General features: G+C 44.4%; 1 protein-coding gene across 1 annotated transcript in view; it reads left to right on the plus strand.

Moving 5' to 3' along the window:
* Positions 1 to 1055: 1055 nt before the first annotated feature.
* Positions 1056 to 18984, plus strand: part of VPS9D1 (VPS9 domain containing 1) — a 1552154-nt gene continuing 1534225 nt past the window's right edge. Inside the window, exon 1 of the mRNA XM_069635571.1 lies at positions 1056 to 1241. Coding sequence (XP_069491672.1) covers positions 1134 to 1241 — 108 coding nt within the window. The 5' untranslated portion in view covers positions 1056 to 1133. The remainder of the gene's footprint in view (positions 1242 to 18984) is intronic.

Below are 18984 nucleotides of genomic sequence, written 5' to 3' on the forward strand. Positions count from 1 at the left end.
ATATAGAAAGGTTAATTATGCCATAAAAAATGTTTAAGCGCCCCATCTACTGTAACAGTACAAACTTTCTTATTATTATACCATTTAAAATAATAACATGTGCGCCCTATCTGCTGTCACAGTACAACCTTTCTTATTTTGGCTGTAGTGTGATGTTGGAATAAAATATAGAAAGGTTAATTATGCCATAAAACATGTTTAAGTGCCCCATCTACTGTAACAGTACAACCTTTCTTATGATACCATTTAAAATAATAACATGTGCGCAAATGTACAACTGAGCGAATGCTAGGCTCCCAGACTTTGCACAGTATTAAAAAAAAACAACAACATGGGAAGCCGTATATTATACCATACTGTATGATATTCGGCTTCCCATGACAGAGTGAAGGCCCTGAAACAACGCCCACCTGGTAGCTCTGGCCAATCCCTCAATAGAGATGTTGGAGGGCGGGCTGTAGGCGGGCTATGACATTAGCTTTTCATTTCGGGCTGCATGTATGGCTGTAGCCATCAAGTGGGCGTGACTCCGAAGATTGCCGAACACTGCCTCCCACAATCTATCATGGCCCGCAGGATAGCATACAACACCGGCTCCTGCATGACAAATGTGCATTTTATTTGCTTGCCAGTTGTAGAAAGACTTTCAGTGAAAATTTGAAATAAATTAAACGCCGTTACTCCAACCTTGCATTGTGGTGTTTGCACTTACAGAACACCACCAGACCAATTACTTAATACCCATACCAGAAACACGTATACTGCCGTTTCCAATACTATTTTCATTTTGCTACAAATTATGATGGTACAATGAGGATCTGACGGTCAGTTTCAGGGCTAAGAAGCCGCTATTAGTGTTAGAAACTGTAAAGGTTTACCATTACCTCCACCATAGATTTCTGTAATACTCTCGCACACATGGCATTGTTGTCATTTGGTGCCTGCAGTGACCCAATGATGTGGGTTGGCATCTGATAGCAACTTCCCTGAGATTGTCCAATCAAAACAAAGTACTGCTTACCGACTAATGTTTCCAGCCGGAAGTGTAGCTGCCCCGCAGTACGTCTGTGTACGTGAACCGCAAAGTCTGTAGTGCCAGCCTGAAGGTTCCGGCTGCGAGTCAATATTCTACCATGGCGACATCTGGGACTGCTTTTGGGGACGGTGTACTGAAGCCACTGCAAATTGCAATGAAGTTGGCCAATGGCGCCATCGAATTAGACGCCAGCAGCAGAGAGAAGGTGATACCTTTTGGGAGGAGACGGTTTAGGGTCTAACGAGGGGCGATATGCTAGTACGTAGTTCTAGGGACCGATATGTGAAGTACCCGCGTACTTCCAGGTTACAAAAATGAGGTGGTATCCTTAAGAAGAACTTGAGGGGTTTAGTTGATGGTTCTCGTGGCAAGCAGATGTGTCGGGTTGGGGTCACTGGGGAAGTGGGCGAGATTGGTTCTCCGATAAGTGGCAAAGCCAAAGGGGCGATATAAATCCCCCTAAACCCCCCAGACCACTGGGGCTCTTGGAAGGACACAGAGTAGGGTTGTCACCTTTTGTTTGAAGCAAAAACCGGACTTGAAGCCACGCCCTCATTTTAGAAGCCCGGTCCCTTGCACATCCCCTTCATAGATTCAACATCTTCAGTGCAATAGCCAGGGCGAGAGAACAAAATAATGTTCATGATTTTTTGAATGGACCAATATTCGTTTTTTAAAAAGCAATCTGCTTTATTAAATTAACAAAAGAATTATGTACTGCTGAAATTAGATTTCATACCATTCATTGTTTATACCCTGGATTGATGGGACCTTGAGCTGGATTTGACAAAAATAGATTAAGTGCTCTGAAGGCAGACCTGCCTCCAGTTGAAATCAAAACCTCTGAAATGTTTGCTAGAGCACCTGGAGACTGCCCCTGGGTGGTAGCGGTCCGTGGTATAAATCAGCATAAAATAACATCACATTTTCAGCACGCGCCTACCACCACTACTAGGTTTTAAAATGTCTGCATTTCTGTATCTCAGGGTAAAAATGGATGGGTATAATAATTTTTTCTCTCTCTCACCCATAAAAAGGCAATCATTGTAACTTATTTATTTTGAAATGTTTTTATTGGCATTTATATAACCATGCATTTTATCAAGTGTCACATCTGATATAAAGCTCTTGTGCTTGCAAAGAAATGAACAACAAACAAACAACATTCTTCACTTATCAGGCATTATGTCATTTCCAGTGTCCCAGTGTGCATGCACTGTGGCCGGGGACCCTTTGTGGGCGTCCTTGTTTGTACCAGCTGTGGTTAATTCCGGGTCAAGAATAATTGTAACTTATAATCAAATGTATTACATTTTATTGGGGCAAATCTAAAAGTATATTGACCATCTTCATCTATCTAATGCAGAAACAGGGCTTATATAAGTCACAGAAAGATAAACCGAGCTGCCCAGGATCACACAGTTCAGTTAAAAGATGAAGCTAGGATTTGAGACCAGTCCACCACTTTCAGAGGGTAGCCAGGTAACCAGTGCAGTATCAGACAGGAGATGAGAAGGCAGAAGCAAAGAGGAGAGTCTTGAGCTGCTTCCGCAGATGGTTCTGCTCAAGTTTCAGAGAGGTAGGGAGGCTGTTCCAGAAGGAGTTACCCGCAGAAGAGAGTTCTGCCCCAGCTTGTTGTTTGGAAAAGCGCCAGACCCTTAAGGAGTTGGAGGTGGAGGAGTGAAGGGCTTGCATAGGAAGATACTTCAGAAGAGAAAGCTGGAGATATTTTGGTCCCAGGCCCCAGAAGGCATTGAGGACCATGCAAAGGGTCTTGAATTTGATCATTGCAGCCACAGGGAGCCAATGGAGGGATTTCAGTGCTGGAGAGATGCGATCCCTGGACTTGAGGCCAAGGACAAATCTTGCAGTCCTGTTCTGGATGAGTTGCAGAGGGCAGAGAGTAGAGGCAGGCAGATTTAGAAAGAGGCTGTTACAATAGTCAAGCCTAGAGAGAACCAGGGCTCTAGAAACAGTGATCTTCTGGGGGAAGGAGAGGAGAGGGAGAATACCTCTGAGGAGGTGCAGTTGGTAGTTTGACTTCTTAGAGACGTTGGCAGTTGGTAGTTTAACTTCTCTAGAGACGTTGGAGATGTGAGGAGAGTGTGGAGTCGAAGCTAAACCCAAGGTTCTTAGCCTCGCAAGTGGGAGCAGGATGGGGGCCAAGGGAGGCCGGCCAGAGAGTGAGGGGAAAGATGGGTGCTGGTGTACTAATGAGGAGGATCTCCGTCTTGCTGGCATTTAGGCAGAGATCATATTCCCCCAACCAAATTAATTTCATAGGAGCATGAAAGTTTCAAAGCTGATTTAGGCACATCTAACATTAAGCTGACACTTCCCAAAACCTACCTACCCACAAGCCATTCATGAAATCCGGCTAGGTCCATTTTCCAACCGGAAACGTATTCATTTTGCCAAATGAGATAAGAGGCTTAGCTGGAGGCATTGACTTTCGACTGACTTTCACTGTTTCTCCTAGCTTTTCACAAACTGGCCTGTTGTTTATCTCCCCATTTTATATTTGTTACATTTGTAAAACATATCGTACACCAGAAATGCAGACCAAGAAGTAGCAGGCTTGATGGTTGATGTGGGCGTGGAGGCTATGAATGGTGTAGCTCTCACTAGAAATGTGTTAGCTTGATAGACCTACAGAAAGGGGACTACACTGAAAGAAAACTTTTAAGCATTGAAAAGTAGTCCCATTGCATGTTTGACACTCATATCGATTCCTGACTGTTTTGCTTTCTGTGTACCGCAAATCAAATCGAAATTGGTATTGGCTGAAAGCAAACACTAACCACTAGTTCACTTCTTTCCCACCACTGCATCCTTACTCTATCTGTTGGCTGTGAAACGGAGATGTGTTTTCCCCCGCATCATGTCGATCAGCTGTGAGTAGTTTATCCTGTGCCGAGTATTTCTGTGCAATCTGGCATTCGTAGTTTTGTTTTTCATTTATCATTGCAGAGCTGTAAGTGACAGGGTGCAAAAAAGTATAGTGTCTGAAGTCTGCTGTGGGTTGGATTGTTTAATAATTGCTTGCATATTTCAATTTTGAAAACAGGCATCCAGCATCTAGTTTTGCAGAAGTGTAAATAAAATGCGTAGTTTAGAAAAAAGGCATTTCTTTTGTGCTTTCAAACAAGCAAGTATGCTTCTTCATTTCTATAAATATACAACTGACCTATTCATTTACAAATTAAACAAATAGCCTGGGAGACCGCTTGTCTGGATGCCTTGAAAATGCTTATGGACAATCAAAATGAATAGCCCCAACATTAGCACTTTGCAAGCAGAGTTGATATTTTGCACATGAATGTGTCACTGAAGGTAAACTTGCACAATTGACCTAGTTTTAGTGCCTACTGGAAAGCCCTTATCTGACAACCGAGCTGTAAATCACAGCTCGAAGAAACACTGCAGGAAGCCCATTTAGCTGTGGCTGACACACACCATAAAATCCCACAGGCTCATCCTGCTACAACGGCCCTGGCCTCTGTGAGAAACCAGAGGGTGTCTCACCCGCTAGTCCCCGGAGACCTCTCTCTCTCTCAGGTATCCAGGACACAGCCATCACCTTTTGGATCCAGACCCAGGGGTGGACCAGTGCGGGAAGATCACCTGGGTGAGGGCTCTTCGGGGAGTGGGGATGAGGCAACCGATGGTGAGACGCAGTATTCACCTTTTATTTTTTTTGTTCATTCACCCCATCATATTCTGTAGGATTCTTTGAGGCCCCCCCCACCCCCCTCTTTTTACACAAATACTGTGCTGAGAAAGAGGACGACTGAGAGTAACAAGACTAAGTCGTACACCATACTGGACATGTCCCGTTAATCGGGTCAGGCAAAGTCAGGCACTTGACTTCAAGTGCATACACCTGATACCAATTGGTTCTCACCCGGATAAAAGGCAACACCTAAAGACACACTCTGAGCAAGGCGGAACATGAGTACGAGCAGGACTTCTGCGGCGAAGGTAAACCTACTGGAACAGAGCGACAGAATAAGGGACAAGAGTAGCGGGTGGAAATAAAAAAACAGTCCCTACTGGAGGTCGTTGCCTTCGACAGGCCGCGAAAGACACGTGGAGAAGGCCAGATCCTGCAAGTGAAGATTGCATTGTGTTTAAAGGATACCAGCAACCCTCCCAGGTGAACGGCAGAGTTGGGGAGACAAAGCTAAGCCTGTTGTACTAACCTTGACCCGTGAATTGGAAATCGAAAAACCAAGAAAGAAACGCCCACAGCCGGTGAGTTGGCAAGCGACCTGCTAGACGGTTGTGTGTTAAAGAAAGTTTGAAGTAGGAACATTATATCGCAAGTGAACGCTGAACGCGTGTGGATGAGATGCGAAGAAAGGCAGACCTTCGATTGAACTTTGAAGTAAGAAGACAGCTGTGGAATCAGCGATACCAAGTAACGGAGTGGTCTGGCGAAAGGAAGTAGCCCACTCGAAAGTCTCTGTGAAAGGGGCATTGTTTGTAACGATAAAGGGATTGAAGTGCAAAAGCAAAGTAAGCAGAATGACCTCCTAGAAAAGGGGAGAGTGGAAGTTGAATCTTTATCTATAAGTCCAAGTGGTCCTGCGGAGGTCTGTAAAGAAAGCCACGCACATTCAAAATTCTTCAACACCCGAAAGTGGTCTGAGCCCAGCTGTGGGGGACCCGAAGTGTAATAAGCTTTGGCAAGGGAGCCCCCTTTCAAGGTCGAGCCTGACAGAGGGGGACCTACGTGAACTTTGTGTTTGAAGAGGTCTGAGCCCGACAGAGGGGGACCTACTTGAACTTTGTGTTGAAACATTATTTGGAGGTCTGAACGAGAGACATTAACGTAGAAGGCCAGACAGGCCTCGTGCCACGTTTTGGAACTGTTCATTGTATTAAGAACCTGAGCCAGTGTGTCATCCTGCCTACAAAGACCGCCTTACTCCGTGGGGTCTAAGGTGGGGGAGGAGAGCTGATTTAGCTACCTTTGTTAATTTGAACACTGATTTTTTTCCTTTGCATATGTTTCTCCTTTATACACTTTTTGTACAAGAGATAGGGCAGGCATTAGGTTTTGTTACCATAGGCCATTTTGGTTTGATGGACTCTACTAGGACTGTTTTGTTTATCGTTTCATAGTTGCGACTACTCCCATCTTAGTTATAGGCCAGAGTAGGGAGTTTTCCAACCCCAGAAACTTATTGTACCTATTGTGTCATACTTTTAATTTATTTTTTATTTTAAAAAATTCTCTTTATTGAGTTTGCATAAAATAACTATAATAACCAGTCCTTCTTAGAAAACAGAACAATGCGAGTGTTCTCCCCATCGGCGTCAGTAGACCCTATCCAGATTACATGCAGCGTCCCACAAGGCTCATGTGTCCCGCCAACCATGTATAATATATTTACCAAGCCTCTATTTGACAAATTGGACAGACTGGGTGTCACCTACACTAATTACACAGATGACACCCAGATCCTCATTCCCCTTTCGGGCGATTTCGTCAAAGACTCGGCCTTGGTAAATAAAATATACCTCCTCATTCAGGCATGGATGGCCTCCCACAGCCTCTGCCTGAATGACGACAAAACAGAAATCCTAATCCTGGGATCTCCTGCCAACCTAAAAAAAACTAAATTCAAGCTACTTTGCCTTTTTAATATAGACGGTAACATAATGTAGTTAAGGAGGTAAAAACCTTAGGCTTTTACCTCGACTCCACCTTAACATTAGAGAAACAGGTAAACTCTATGGCGTTGTCCACTGCCTACACATGCAAGCTTATCGGGGCTTGCAGACCATTCTTATCCAAAGCCAGCTGTATCACCCTCGCCAATGCCCTAATAATGTCAAAATTGGATTACTGCAATGCACTATACCTAAGGGCCAATAAATACATCTTAAATAAAATCCAAATACTACAAAATAACTGTCATGAACTACAGAACACATCCCTTTTAGACTTCCTGGTCCTTGTCACAACGGCGCTTGCACTCCATAATACTCTCAACATGGTCGTCCAGCATGAAACCCCTTTCTCGCTCCACGCGCTGGACGTAATGTATTCTATTAATAGACCACGCCTTCAGCGTCTCCACGCGTCTCAATGCTATTGCAAAGTAGCGATCCGACATGTGTCCCGTAGCTCGCGGTATTGTTTCCTTGTACCTGTCTATCAACCCGTTCCTTGCCCCTTCCTTTCCTCCCATTTTCCTGGACTCTTGTGCTAGTTGCACCTTTCCTAGTTCCCCGGATTCCTGGATTCGCGTCCCGGAAACTGAACGCACTCTGGAGTCGGAAGAGACTCGGGCAGCCTTGTTCAAAACCAGGTCCGTCCGCAAGAAGGCAGCGACCAAGGACTCCAGCAAAGAACGGACCCAGGTGAGAAGGGGGGAACGCCTTGACAATAACGCCCTCAGAATGGCCCTGAACATACCTAACAGATAACATGTTAACAAACTCAGAAGAGGTCACCAGTGGCTAAAGATCAACGACAGAATCTTATTCAAAACAGTCTCGTTGACATTCAAATGCCTTAACAACTCAGCACCTCCGTACCTAACAGAGAGAGTGATTAGGAGAACCTCTACCCGCCCCTCCAGAGCGGCCAAAACCTTTCGCCTGGTGATACCCAGATTCAAGCTAAATAAATCTGGTGGAAATAGCTTCCCTGTAAAAGCTGCCCAGTCCTGGAATGCACTACCCCTAGTCCTTAGAGCTGACCAATCCTTCCCCAGCTGTAGGCGTAACACTCTGCATTGGCTGCGCTCTAATGACATATGAACCTTTGGACCCTAATTCTGATGTATATACTCACGTATCTGCTTTGTAACTCATTGCACTTTCTTTGCCGTACCTTTTGGATTCTAACTCCAATGTTTATACCTATGTACATACTTATGTAACTTACTGTATCTTTTGCTGTACTGCTTTGTATAATTTGTCTTCTCTTTGCTTTAAGTATCCCTGTACTTTGTGTGCCCAGTTACCTACGGGTTTGGTGCACCCTACAAATCAATAAACAAACAAACCGCACAGAGCAACTGGCTCTAACACAATACACAATATTTCAACAACTTATCTACCTATATCCTTACCTACTACCCCCCCATAACTTTCTCCCGACCCACAGCCTCCACGTTCCCTCATTAGTCCATCACAATCGCTGCTTCTATGTCCTCCAATTGCTGTACGCTTTCCTCCTTTCCCACATTTGCAGAACAGTGCTGCCATCAGCGCTATCCATTTTTGAATGTCCATCCCGGGCTCTGTACTTTGCATTCTGAGCACCTTCTCCCAAACCCCTGTTTCCACTGTGCACCACTTTTGTAATTCTTTCCACCATCTGCATACACTCGGTTCTCTCGTATCTTTCCAACCCATAGCTATGCTTCATTTGGCCAAGATATACAATAGGTCCCTGAGTTTATTCAATGGCTTATCTGTCGTGCTTTTCTTATACCGCCCCAGCATGCAGGCTTCCAGTGTCTTTACATCTAGTTCAGTGCTGCCCTGGGCCGTCTTAACTGCTCCCTTCTCCCAGAACCCTTGTATGACTGGACATCCCCAAAACATGTGTGTGAGCCCCGCCTCCTCCCCCTTGCTTTTGGGGCACACTTGTTCCCCAGCCCCCTTAAATGTGGAGACAACAGCAGGTCTGCGGTATGCCCGTTGCACTATATACATTTGTATCAACTGTAGCCTGGCATTTCGGGATACCGTCTTGTGGTATCGCATTATTTCTCCCCACTCTTTCTCCTCAAACGTCCTCCCCAGTTCCCTCTTCCATTTACTCTTACATTTCAGTTTAGTCCCTACAATGCAGCCCACCAAGACCTCATAAATACTGGACACTGTGTGTCCGCCTTTCGCCGTTGTGAGCAACATCTCAATATCCTTGTTTCCAATATCCCCTTCTACAACATTTAGCCATCTTCTACGTATAACCCCCAGGACCGTGTTGTGTAATAAGAACTGTCTCGCTTGTATCCCAGCTTCCTCCCGTAACTCTCCAAACACTTTCCATCTTCCCTCGCCCCTCAGGTCTCCCATCCTAGCCACCCCACACATCTCCCATCTCGTATCTATCTTTGTCCTGTCACTCTCCCTGCCCTCCAGGATCACCCTATCGGCATCTGTGGAGAGAGCGGGTCCACTATTACCATGACCCTGCAGGCCCTGTGCCAGGTTCGGATGTCCAGTTTCACCAGGTAGCAGCTCTCCTGCCACTCCCTAGCGGCCCCTGATGTATGGAGTGGTGTTGTGGTGCCCTAGGGACAGAGAGGCCAAGATGTCAAGCACATGGATTGAGCTTGATTCCCTGAGCATCCTATGTGGCAGAGAAGAAAAGGCAGTTTTCCGATGATGATAGCAGTTAAAGGCTACACTAAAGGGTGACATGGTAAATGACCCACCTTGAGAGGCAGAGGGCTGAAGAGACTCTGGGGGTTAGACAGATGAAGTAGGAGCTTATTTATTTATTGGACATTTGTGGGGTGCCTATACAACAAATGGGGTTTCAAGGCAGCACAAGACAAAAAAGGGGGTGGGGAACAATGGAGAAAGATAACAATAACGGTCGTACTAAGCCTTGTGACATTCAGATCGTACAAGTGCAGTAACAAGCAGTGCGAGGGAGAGGGGTGCCGGTTTACGTGACATGCGAAGTGCAAGGGAAGAAGGGGAATTGTAAGGTAAGAGGGGATAGTGCAAGGGAAATAAAAAAGGGGGCAGGGTGGAGGAGGGAGGGGGCAAGAGGGGAGAGTGCTAAGGGGAGGCCAGGAGGGCAAATGCCTGGGATTCCATGGGGTGCAGGGGGTAATGGTTCCCATGCTAAGTGCAAGTAGGTGGGTGGACTGGGTGGGAGGGGGCCCTGGTGCCCTGTAGAACTCAGAGGGAACCAGGCAGCCAGTCTCTGCTGTAGGTGGGAGTGTTTACAGGGTAGTGGGAGAGGGAAGGAAGAATAGAAAAGGAGGTTCTTGACAGACGGCGATGACTGAGGGTTAAAGTCTAATGGAACATTGGTGTAGAGATAGCCCTAGATGTTATCCTATTTTAAATCTAGATTCTAGAGTATCAGGGATGGGGAATATTCTCTCTGAGGGTCAGATTGAGGGTTTTTCTCGAGTGAGGTGATGCATCCTCTGAGGATCAGAAGGTTTAAAGAAAAAGCTCCTTGGTGCAACTGGAGCAGAGTTGCAAAGGTCTTTCTTTTTTAGTGCAGAACTAGGGAAAGGTTTTTGAGAGGAAAGACCCTCTGTAGTAGCATAGAGGGTCGGTATCCCACAAAGCAGTAAGGAATCCCAGAGAGGTAGAAGAGGGGATCGTTTCCTGTGAGGCTTAGAGTGAAATTGATCCATACAGGGCAGAGAGGGAAGGAAGGAGCCCCCTATAATGTTAAAGAGGAAGGACATGTAGAGCGTAATTTGGTCTGCGTAGGGCAGAGATATGTGTGTGGAAGCTTTTGAGGGGCAGTTTGTGCTCCTTGATTTCCTCTCCCTTTGTGAGTCTTATGTACCATTCACCCTGATCGCTTGCTGAGGATCCTTGCTAACTTTTATACTGCTTATTACTGGTTTTGTTTCACGAGGACAGTTTAGAAAGCCCTTGTTATAAAGCCCTTAGAAGTATTGACATCTTTGATAGCTGGTATTTGCCTTTTTCACTTCAAAAAAGGTTAGGCTTCTGTGGCAAATAATACAGTGGTGCCTGATTGAGAAAGGGTTGATTGAGGTAGGTGGTTCCTTTCGGGTCAGGGCTCATTGGTTGACTGCATTGTACCTTTGCACTCTGTTACCTAGGCTACCGCTACAAATAATTTAAACGGACTCGTGATAATCTTTTCTTTGTATTGTGGACTGCTCAGAGACACGTGCTGTGACCATATAAAGCAGCGCGAGCCTCCTCTAATGCTTTGTGTGAATTTTGCTTACTGAACCAGTGAACGTATTTGCCACTAGTGTTGGGGTGCATTGTCTAAATACTTACCCAACTTCGCAGGGCACGGGACCTTTCACAACCTACTTAGGTTGCTGTAAGGCTGATTGGTCTAACAATCAACTTGTGTGAGGACTACAAGTCCCAGAAGCACCAGCACCCTTTATCTCAATACAACAGGCGCTTCAGTGCCGGCGCTTCGAGTGACAAGCCGGTCTTGCGCCGTCCCTCAGCATTGGCCCAGACCTCTGGTTGATTGTCTATCTGCTCCTCCCTCCTCAACACGGTGAGCATGGGCTTTGAAGAAATGGGGCACTTATTGGTTGAGCTTCATGACCTGCAGCGTCTGGAAGTAATACAAGAGCATTCACTGCATGTCATGGAAAGGGGTGGGCTACAATCACAGGGCACCATACACTGCTCGCTTTTGTGACCTGTACCCCGCCCAACCCTGAGAAACGGGGTCGCTTACACTGTAAGGCAAACAACCACCAACAACCACAACTCAAAACCAGCTCTTCAGACTCCAAACAACAATCTAAAGGTATGTCTGTTAAATACGCGATCGTTAAATCAACATGCCCTATGCATTCATGATTACATACAGAAGGAAGATCTGGACATCATCTTACTGAAACCTGGCTACAGGACCCTTTTGGCCCAACCTGTTATTTAGCGGTACCAGCTGCTTATACTATTCACTATACCAATAGAGACTCCGGTAAAGGGGGTGGGGTGGCTATGATAATCCGAGACTCTTACCCTATGTTTCCAACCACTTCATCTTGTCAAGGTTGTGAAATAATACACCTGAAATTCTGTCCCACTGACAATAATTGTTTGAATATAATTCTCGGTTACAGACCTCCCTCTCTCACATCTTAGTTCAACAATGAACTCACTGAACTGCTAAATTTACTCAAAAGCCCTAATTCATCAACATTGGTTTTAGGCGACTTTAACCGTTGGCGAGGGGACCCCAAAGATAAACTAGCAATAAGCCTAGAAAAGGCCTTAAATGACCTAAATTTCCAGGTCATAAATTCCAATCCAACCATGGACAAAGGCCATCAGCTGGACTGGGTTATAACAAATAACTTGGTGACAAGTAATTTCGTGACCACTCCATGTATATGGTCAGACCACTTCAGTATATTGTTCACTTTGACCCTGCCTATTCCAGCAAAGAAAGGTGCTAACGAACCAAAGAAAGTACCGTTTAGGAATTTCAAGGAAATCGAAAGATCTCATTTTACACACTGCATTAATGAAATCATGGCAGATATTAAAGAGGAAGATACTTGTGAAATGATCATATCTAAATATGATCAACATATCACATCTCTTATAGACCAGATAGCTCCCATCCGGCCTAAACTAGCTAGACCAAACAACCATCAGAACTGGTATACACCTGACCTAGCTATGCTACAAAAAGAAAAATAGCAACGAGAAGCCTGTTGGGTAAAGAAACCTACGCCCTTTAACAAGAATAGCTCAACAGAAACCGAGAGGTCCTATAAGAGGAACATTGTGGAAATTAAGAAACACTACTTTCAAACCCAAATTCAGCAAGCATCAAACGCCTCGGGAAAACTTTTCGTGATTCTTAAATCTATTGATAAACCGGTCTCTCTGACCCCTACATTCGTTCCAGCCCAAGAGTAATGTGAAAAAACCCAAGCTGCTTTCACCAACAAAATAGTCAAAGCAAGAAAACTAGTAGCTGGTACCCAAAGCAACAAAACTGAACAATACGAATCACCTTCGAGTAAGTCAGTGGAATGTGTAGACACATTTCATTTCCATGAGATCACGACGGAAGACATGCTAACTACATTAGCAGCCATGAAACCACCCTCTTGTGCAGAGAATAAACTGCCACTTAAGATAATTCTTGAGAATGCAGATATTTTTGTTCCACTACTCATGAGAATGGTCAATACCTCCTTCAGGGACCAAACGGTTCCCAAGACCATTAAAAGGGTGACCATTACCCGTTTGGTGAAAAAAGAACAATCTGGACCAACGAGAACCAGTGAATTTAAGACCCATCACCAATAGTAATTTTATTCTGAAAATAATGGACAAGATCGCCACAACACAACTACAAGCGTATGTTGAGACCAATGAGATACTACATTACCAACAGTCAGGCTTTCGTACTGCACACAGCACTGAAACAGCCATGTTGGATTTGCAAACTAAAATGCTTGGCATCATTGATAAAGGCAAGGCAGGTATACTTATCCTACTTGACCTCAGTGCAGCGTTTGATCTGCTTGACCATCAGTTATTGCATCAGGCTCTGGAGAAAATCGCCAACTGTTCCAATGAGGCCATCGGCTGGTTAACATCTTTTCTTGCTGATAGAATACCAAGAGTACACTGGGGTGACACATTTTCACAGGAGTCTAATATCTTCTGTGGTGTCCCCAAGGGAGCTAGCCTCTCGCCACTTCTCTTTAATCTATACCTACGCCTCCTCTGTGAAGCCCTGGATAACATAAACACTTTCTTCACCAACTATGCTGACGATACTCAGCTGGTGGTGGAAATAAGTGGGGATTATGACAAAGACAACAAAACCATAAATTACCTTTTTATAATATCATCTAAATGTGGAGGAATCAAAACTGGATGTGCCTGAACGGATCAAAGACCGAGTTGATGGTCTTCGGCTCCAATTATGCTAGGGCGAAATTATCATCTGACTATGACTCATTCCTGATAAAAGACTCCTTCATCAAATTAGTGAGCAAGGTCAAAACCTTGGGCATGACCTTAGAAGCCTCCATGTGCTCAGATGCCCAAACCTCATATGTCAGTAAAAACGGCTCATATTATTTAAGTCTGCTGAAAGCGATTAGACCCCTACTCAACAAAACCAATTGTGCCACTATAGCTGAGCCACCATACCCTCCCGCCTGGATTATGGTAATGCTCTACTATTGGGAGCAATGAAACGATGCTTGACTAAATATCAGCGTATCCAAAACCATGAGGTACGGATAATCAAGCAAAAAGCAAGGACCAACCACATTAGTGAAGCAAGAAGAGAGCTACACTGGCTCAGGGTTGAAGAACGTGTCTTGTTTAAATCGTTGACACTCACCCATAAGTGCATACATGGAAAGGCTCCAGCTTACCTGAAGTCCAAATTGTTGGCTATACACCAACCCGATCGTTGAGGTCTGAGGCTCAAGGACTCATTGTAGTGAACCCTCATAAAAAAGCAAACGGCTTAGGTAAAGCCTTCCCCAACCGGTCTGCCGCCAGTTGGAATAAACTTCCGCTGAGTCTGAGACTTGAACCCAACCATCTCATTTTCAGAAAAACATTGAAAACCTTCCTGTTTTTATGAAAACAGAACGCTAATGTAATAACTGTTTTTCTCTGTCTAGGCATCCCAAGTGTCCCGTTATATACGTAGCTGGTTTTCTCCCAGCACTTGTCCATGTCTTTCTGTTGCGCCCTGATGCCTGCAGGCTTACGGCGCATTATAAATAAATAAAATAAATAAATAAAGGTGATGTTTGGAAATACTTGAGTAAACATTTTAACTACGAGGGCCCCCTCTTGCTAGAATCTCATTGACCTTTTTCTCTTGCCTGTGTTATTTCGTATAGGGACAAAACTGTAGTGATCCCACCTGCAAAGGGAGGCGAGGGTGGTAAGCCATGTCCCCTCTCAACAGTAACAAAAGCAACTTTATACCTTTTTGACCTCATCAGTGAGTTGTGACTTGAGCATCTAGCCACAGCAAGCTTGGGATCCATATCGGGGCGCCTGACTGCATAAAGTCAAGTGATAGATTGAAATTTTGAAATGTTTTAGCTAACGCTTCTTATTCACAGTTGCCCAGCAAATGCACCTTTTTTTGATATTTGTGCGTTACAGGAGTACCTTAGGTGACGTCATTATTGATAAGGTATTTACATGCCTTATTTTTGATACAAAAGGAAATGGTTATAAAGGGATATTTTTATTTTTGCTATTTATTATGGGGGCTTTTAGAACAGTGTTTTTTCCATCCTAACTTTATGGTGGCACACACTGCTACGACCAAATAACGTTTTGGCCATAGCTCCCTCGTACTTTGAAGGGGGGAGGACACACATATTCCAATACACAGCCCCATTTAGGATGTTTATGTATACATCCTAAGAGCAAAACCCAACCACATTGTTTAGCATGTATAGATTCATCATATGGGTAGTCAAAGGATTAAGAACTATGTATAACTGCATACAGTTCATAGTAAGATAATGGAAGGATCTATAAGTAGCCTCTGGGATGTCAAACTTTGGTGCCGAAGAGCTTGTGCTGAATGAGCTCTTGGCATTTGCCTTTGTGTCCAGATGACTGGAGTGTCGTAGAGCTTTGATTGCAAAAGATTTTCAGTCCGTTGCTGATGCCTTGCAGTTTACCTGTCCTTTATTTCTCCGTAAAGTAACGTTTCTGCGCATTCTTGTACCTTGATGCTTGATATTGTCATTACTGAACTGTAATCAAGTAGTTCTACTCCTCTTACCTTTACTTTCTATAGCTCTTTGTGCCAGAGCTACGATGTTGATTTTATCCATCTACTTATTTATTTGTTTTTGCTTTTAGTCGTTGTGTAAACCAACATAGTTGCTGTAGATTTGAGCATGAGATAATTTTGCGCAGTGTGTCGGGGCCAACACATTTGCATCAGTTTATCAGTTATTCAGTACACCGTCCCTCTCTGACCCAACTTCTTCTCCTCTGGGCGAGCACTTAAGATACTTGCAGAGAACTACTATAAAGTGACCTGTACCCACTTTTTCTTTCCTATTGCAACTCTTATTTTCTCATGTAGTAACCCCTCTTGGAGAGCACTGACAGAGCGCCGCACTCAAGAGCCCCTACTGCAGCCACACTGCTCAAAAGCCAGTGATGCCCCTGCCCGCACCAAGTGGAGCAAGGGCAACGGCTCTAAAAAAAACAAGGGCAGGAGTAAAGCTTGCAGCAAGATCACCTATTGACATAATGTAGGCGGTACCCAAACCCCATAGAACCTGGAAACCCTAACTCTACCTTCCTCTGAGGGAGGGGAGGTAGAAATATTACACTCAGGAACTTCACTTAGTAAACACTTATACTGTGACGTAGTTATTGAGAAACCTATTCTGATTCACCCACCAAGCCAAGTCGGTATTGATTGCCTTGTTTTTATGCCTACTCAAGCTAGATATGCAAGAGGCCAAAATGTGTCTGACTCGCCAAATTTGTTTTTGATCGATCAAAGTAACATTAGAGGCACTTGCGAACCTTCTAGCTTTGCCTACGAACCCTCATCTATGCCGCTCCAATCATTGCAACATATGGATCCTTTGCCAGAGATGAATCATCCTTCATTGCTTCCGTTAAAATTTGTATTAAACTCTCTAGTTAAGTTATATGAAAACATACATAAAGACCAAAAGTTTGCTTTGTCCTCAATAAGTGTGAAGCAACATTTTCTGGAGAATTATATTTGTGCCATCAAGTCACATAAGTCTCCGGCATCTGTCACCTCGAGAGAAGGTATCTCTGGTTTTCCAGTTTCGGCTGCTAGAGACTTGCTTCCACCATGTAACAGTACCAAACCGCAAAGAAATAGATAAATAATCTACCATTAATGCGATGACAACAATGGAAGCAGAAACAGTCTTGGTGATAGACAATCCAAACCGACAAGGTCAATCTCTCAAATCCCAGAAGAAATTAAAAAAAAAAAAAAACAGTGGGAGTAAATAACAAAGGGTCAGGGAAATTCCTGCATGAACTCAAGCATTCTTTGGCTAGTATTTGCTTGAGATATTTCTCACAAATGAAGAAAAAGAGAAAGAAACAATCGCTAATTGTGGAAAATGGTGACCAGACTTCATCTATGTCAGATGAAAAGGCTTTGCGTAAATTGTCCCCTCCAAAGCCAAAAGCAGAAACCAAGCCTGCAAAGCCAAAATCTCAGATAGATCCATTATATGCTACAAGGATGTGCTACAAAATCAAGGGGACGACATGCTCAAATTTAGCCAGTTATCAATTTATTCTGATGAGGTTGCACTGTCGGGGATCTCGTCGGAAGTTATGGCTCACACCAATATTAAACAAAAATCAACAGTGTATCACCATACGCGTGTCGCCCAGTCCCCAGTTATCTCCCTGATAGTTGGTAGTGAAAGCCCAGCTGTTAAGGAAAACTTGAGCAATAATAATATTCGGGATGCGCGTTTCCCGACACTTGAAGAAAATCAAAATGCTTGTGATGGGGAACATCAATTACTTTTTTTCTGCAGGGAAATTATACTGTGACTGGCTAGTGTGCCACCTTCTAAAGTATTGGATTGTTGTGCACGCTTTCTTAATAGGTTTTGCAATTATATTGCTGTTCAACAATCGTAGTTTGAACAATTGCTTAAAAATTTAGCATCTGTATGTATTTTCTCAAATTTCGTTTAGCTCACTTCCACATTATCTCCCCCCTTTTCCTTAGTTGCACAGATACCCAAGCAAAGTATGCACACACATGTATTTCATAGCTACAGACTGAACAAGAAAGGCACTGCTGTGTTTTCCTTAGCTGGGCAGACCTGTTTTATTTAAGGTAACAGGCTCTGTATTGCCCCATTTGTTATTGTTCAGTTTTTATTTAATTCATTAGGGTAAAGATCTTTTGGACTGACCTATTTTGTGTTCCATTTCACTTGCTTAATAGACATGTGCAAGAAAGTCGTAAGATGGTGAACCATAAATACCCCAAACCTCTGCAGTACCTCTCGCCAGCAGGACAGCATATGGTTTCGGTGGGCCAGCTGAGACAATTGGAGGGCCCAGGCACTTACTGTATTACAAGTAATCGGGAATGCTAATTTTAAGCGGCAAACACTCAGTGAAAATTGTAAGAAACCCAAAGGTGTCTCACCTGCTAGTCCCCTGGGATCTGTCAACCAGGTGGCCAGGACACGGCCATCACCTTTGGATCCAGTGGTTGGGGGTGGACCAGTGCGGGAGGATCACCTGGATGAGGGGTCTTCGGGGAGTGAGAGTGGGACACTGGATGGTGAGACGCGGTATCCCCTTCCCTGTAACAATTTTCCCCATCCTCCCCATACTACCAGGTAGGCTACTTAGGAACTCAAACCCCCTGCTTTCTTGACAAAAACACTTTCTCACAGATAGCTCACTGGGAGAGAAAACGGACTAACACCTGAGCCGCCTACCTGATATGTCCCAACACAATGGTGAGGCAGAGTCAGGCAATTACTGATCATTACTCACACCTGACTTCCATCACACTTCCCCACACGGATAAAAGGTGGAGCACGAAAGCACACTCTGAGCAAGGCAAACCTCACAAGGAAGCAGTAGTTCTAAGATGGCAGTTTCATACAAGGAGAAAGACGGCAAGACCAGAGAGGGTTGCAAGGAGGGAAGTGCCCTAGATCTAGTGAGAGAAAAAATGTTACTTTCACAAGCCTTTGAGAATAAGAAACATAAAATCTGGAATTAAAGCTGGAGAAATCTGCACTGTGTGTTGGAGGTACCCGGGGCTCTCCCGCATCGATAGCCAAGGCAGGGTGGAGCGTTTGCCACTGTGGTACTGTCATTGGCTCTTACAACAAAGCAGCGCCAGTAAGTCAGCACAGCCGGTGAGTCGGGGAGACTGGATAGCAGAACGGTCTGTGTTAGAACCAAGGTTGCAAGTGGCAACGTTTTATGGAGACATCTGAGAAGAACAGCGTGTGAAGTGTCTGTGACGAGCAAAGCAGATATAATTGAACAGGAAAAGAGTGACTGAACTTTTGAAGCCAAGATAGATATCGTATACAGAGTGGTCCTGCGCCACGTGGGTGCTCATTGAAGGTCTCTGTTAGTTATATATCTGAGAAGTGGCAAATGTAAAAAGGAATTGTGAAATCCAAGTGGTCCTGCAACGGGTCAAGCTAATCCCTGTGCACATTCAAAAGTCTTCAATAGTTAATACGAACTGAAATTGGCCAGAGCCTGGGTGA

The sequence above is a fragment of the Ambystoma mexicanum genome, chromosome 1q (assembly GCF_040938575.1).
Source record: "Ambystoma mexicanum isolate Mex_15411 chromosome 1q, UKY_AmexF1_1, whole genome shotgun sequence".
Lineage (NCBI taxonomy): Eukaryota > Metazoa > Chordata > Amphibia > Caudata > Ambystomatidae > Ambystoma > Ambystoma mexicanum.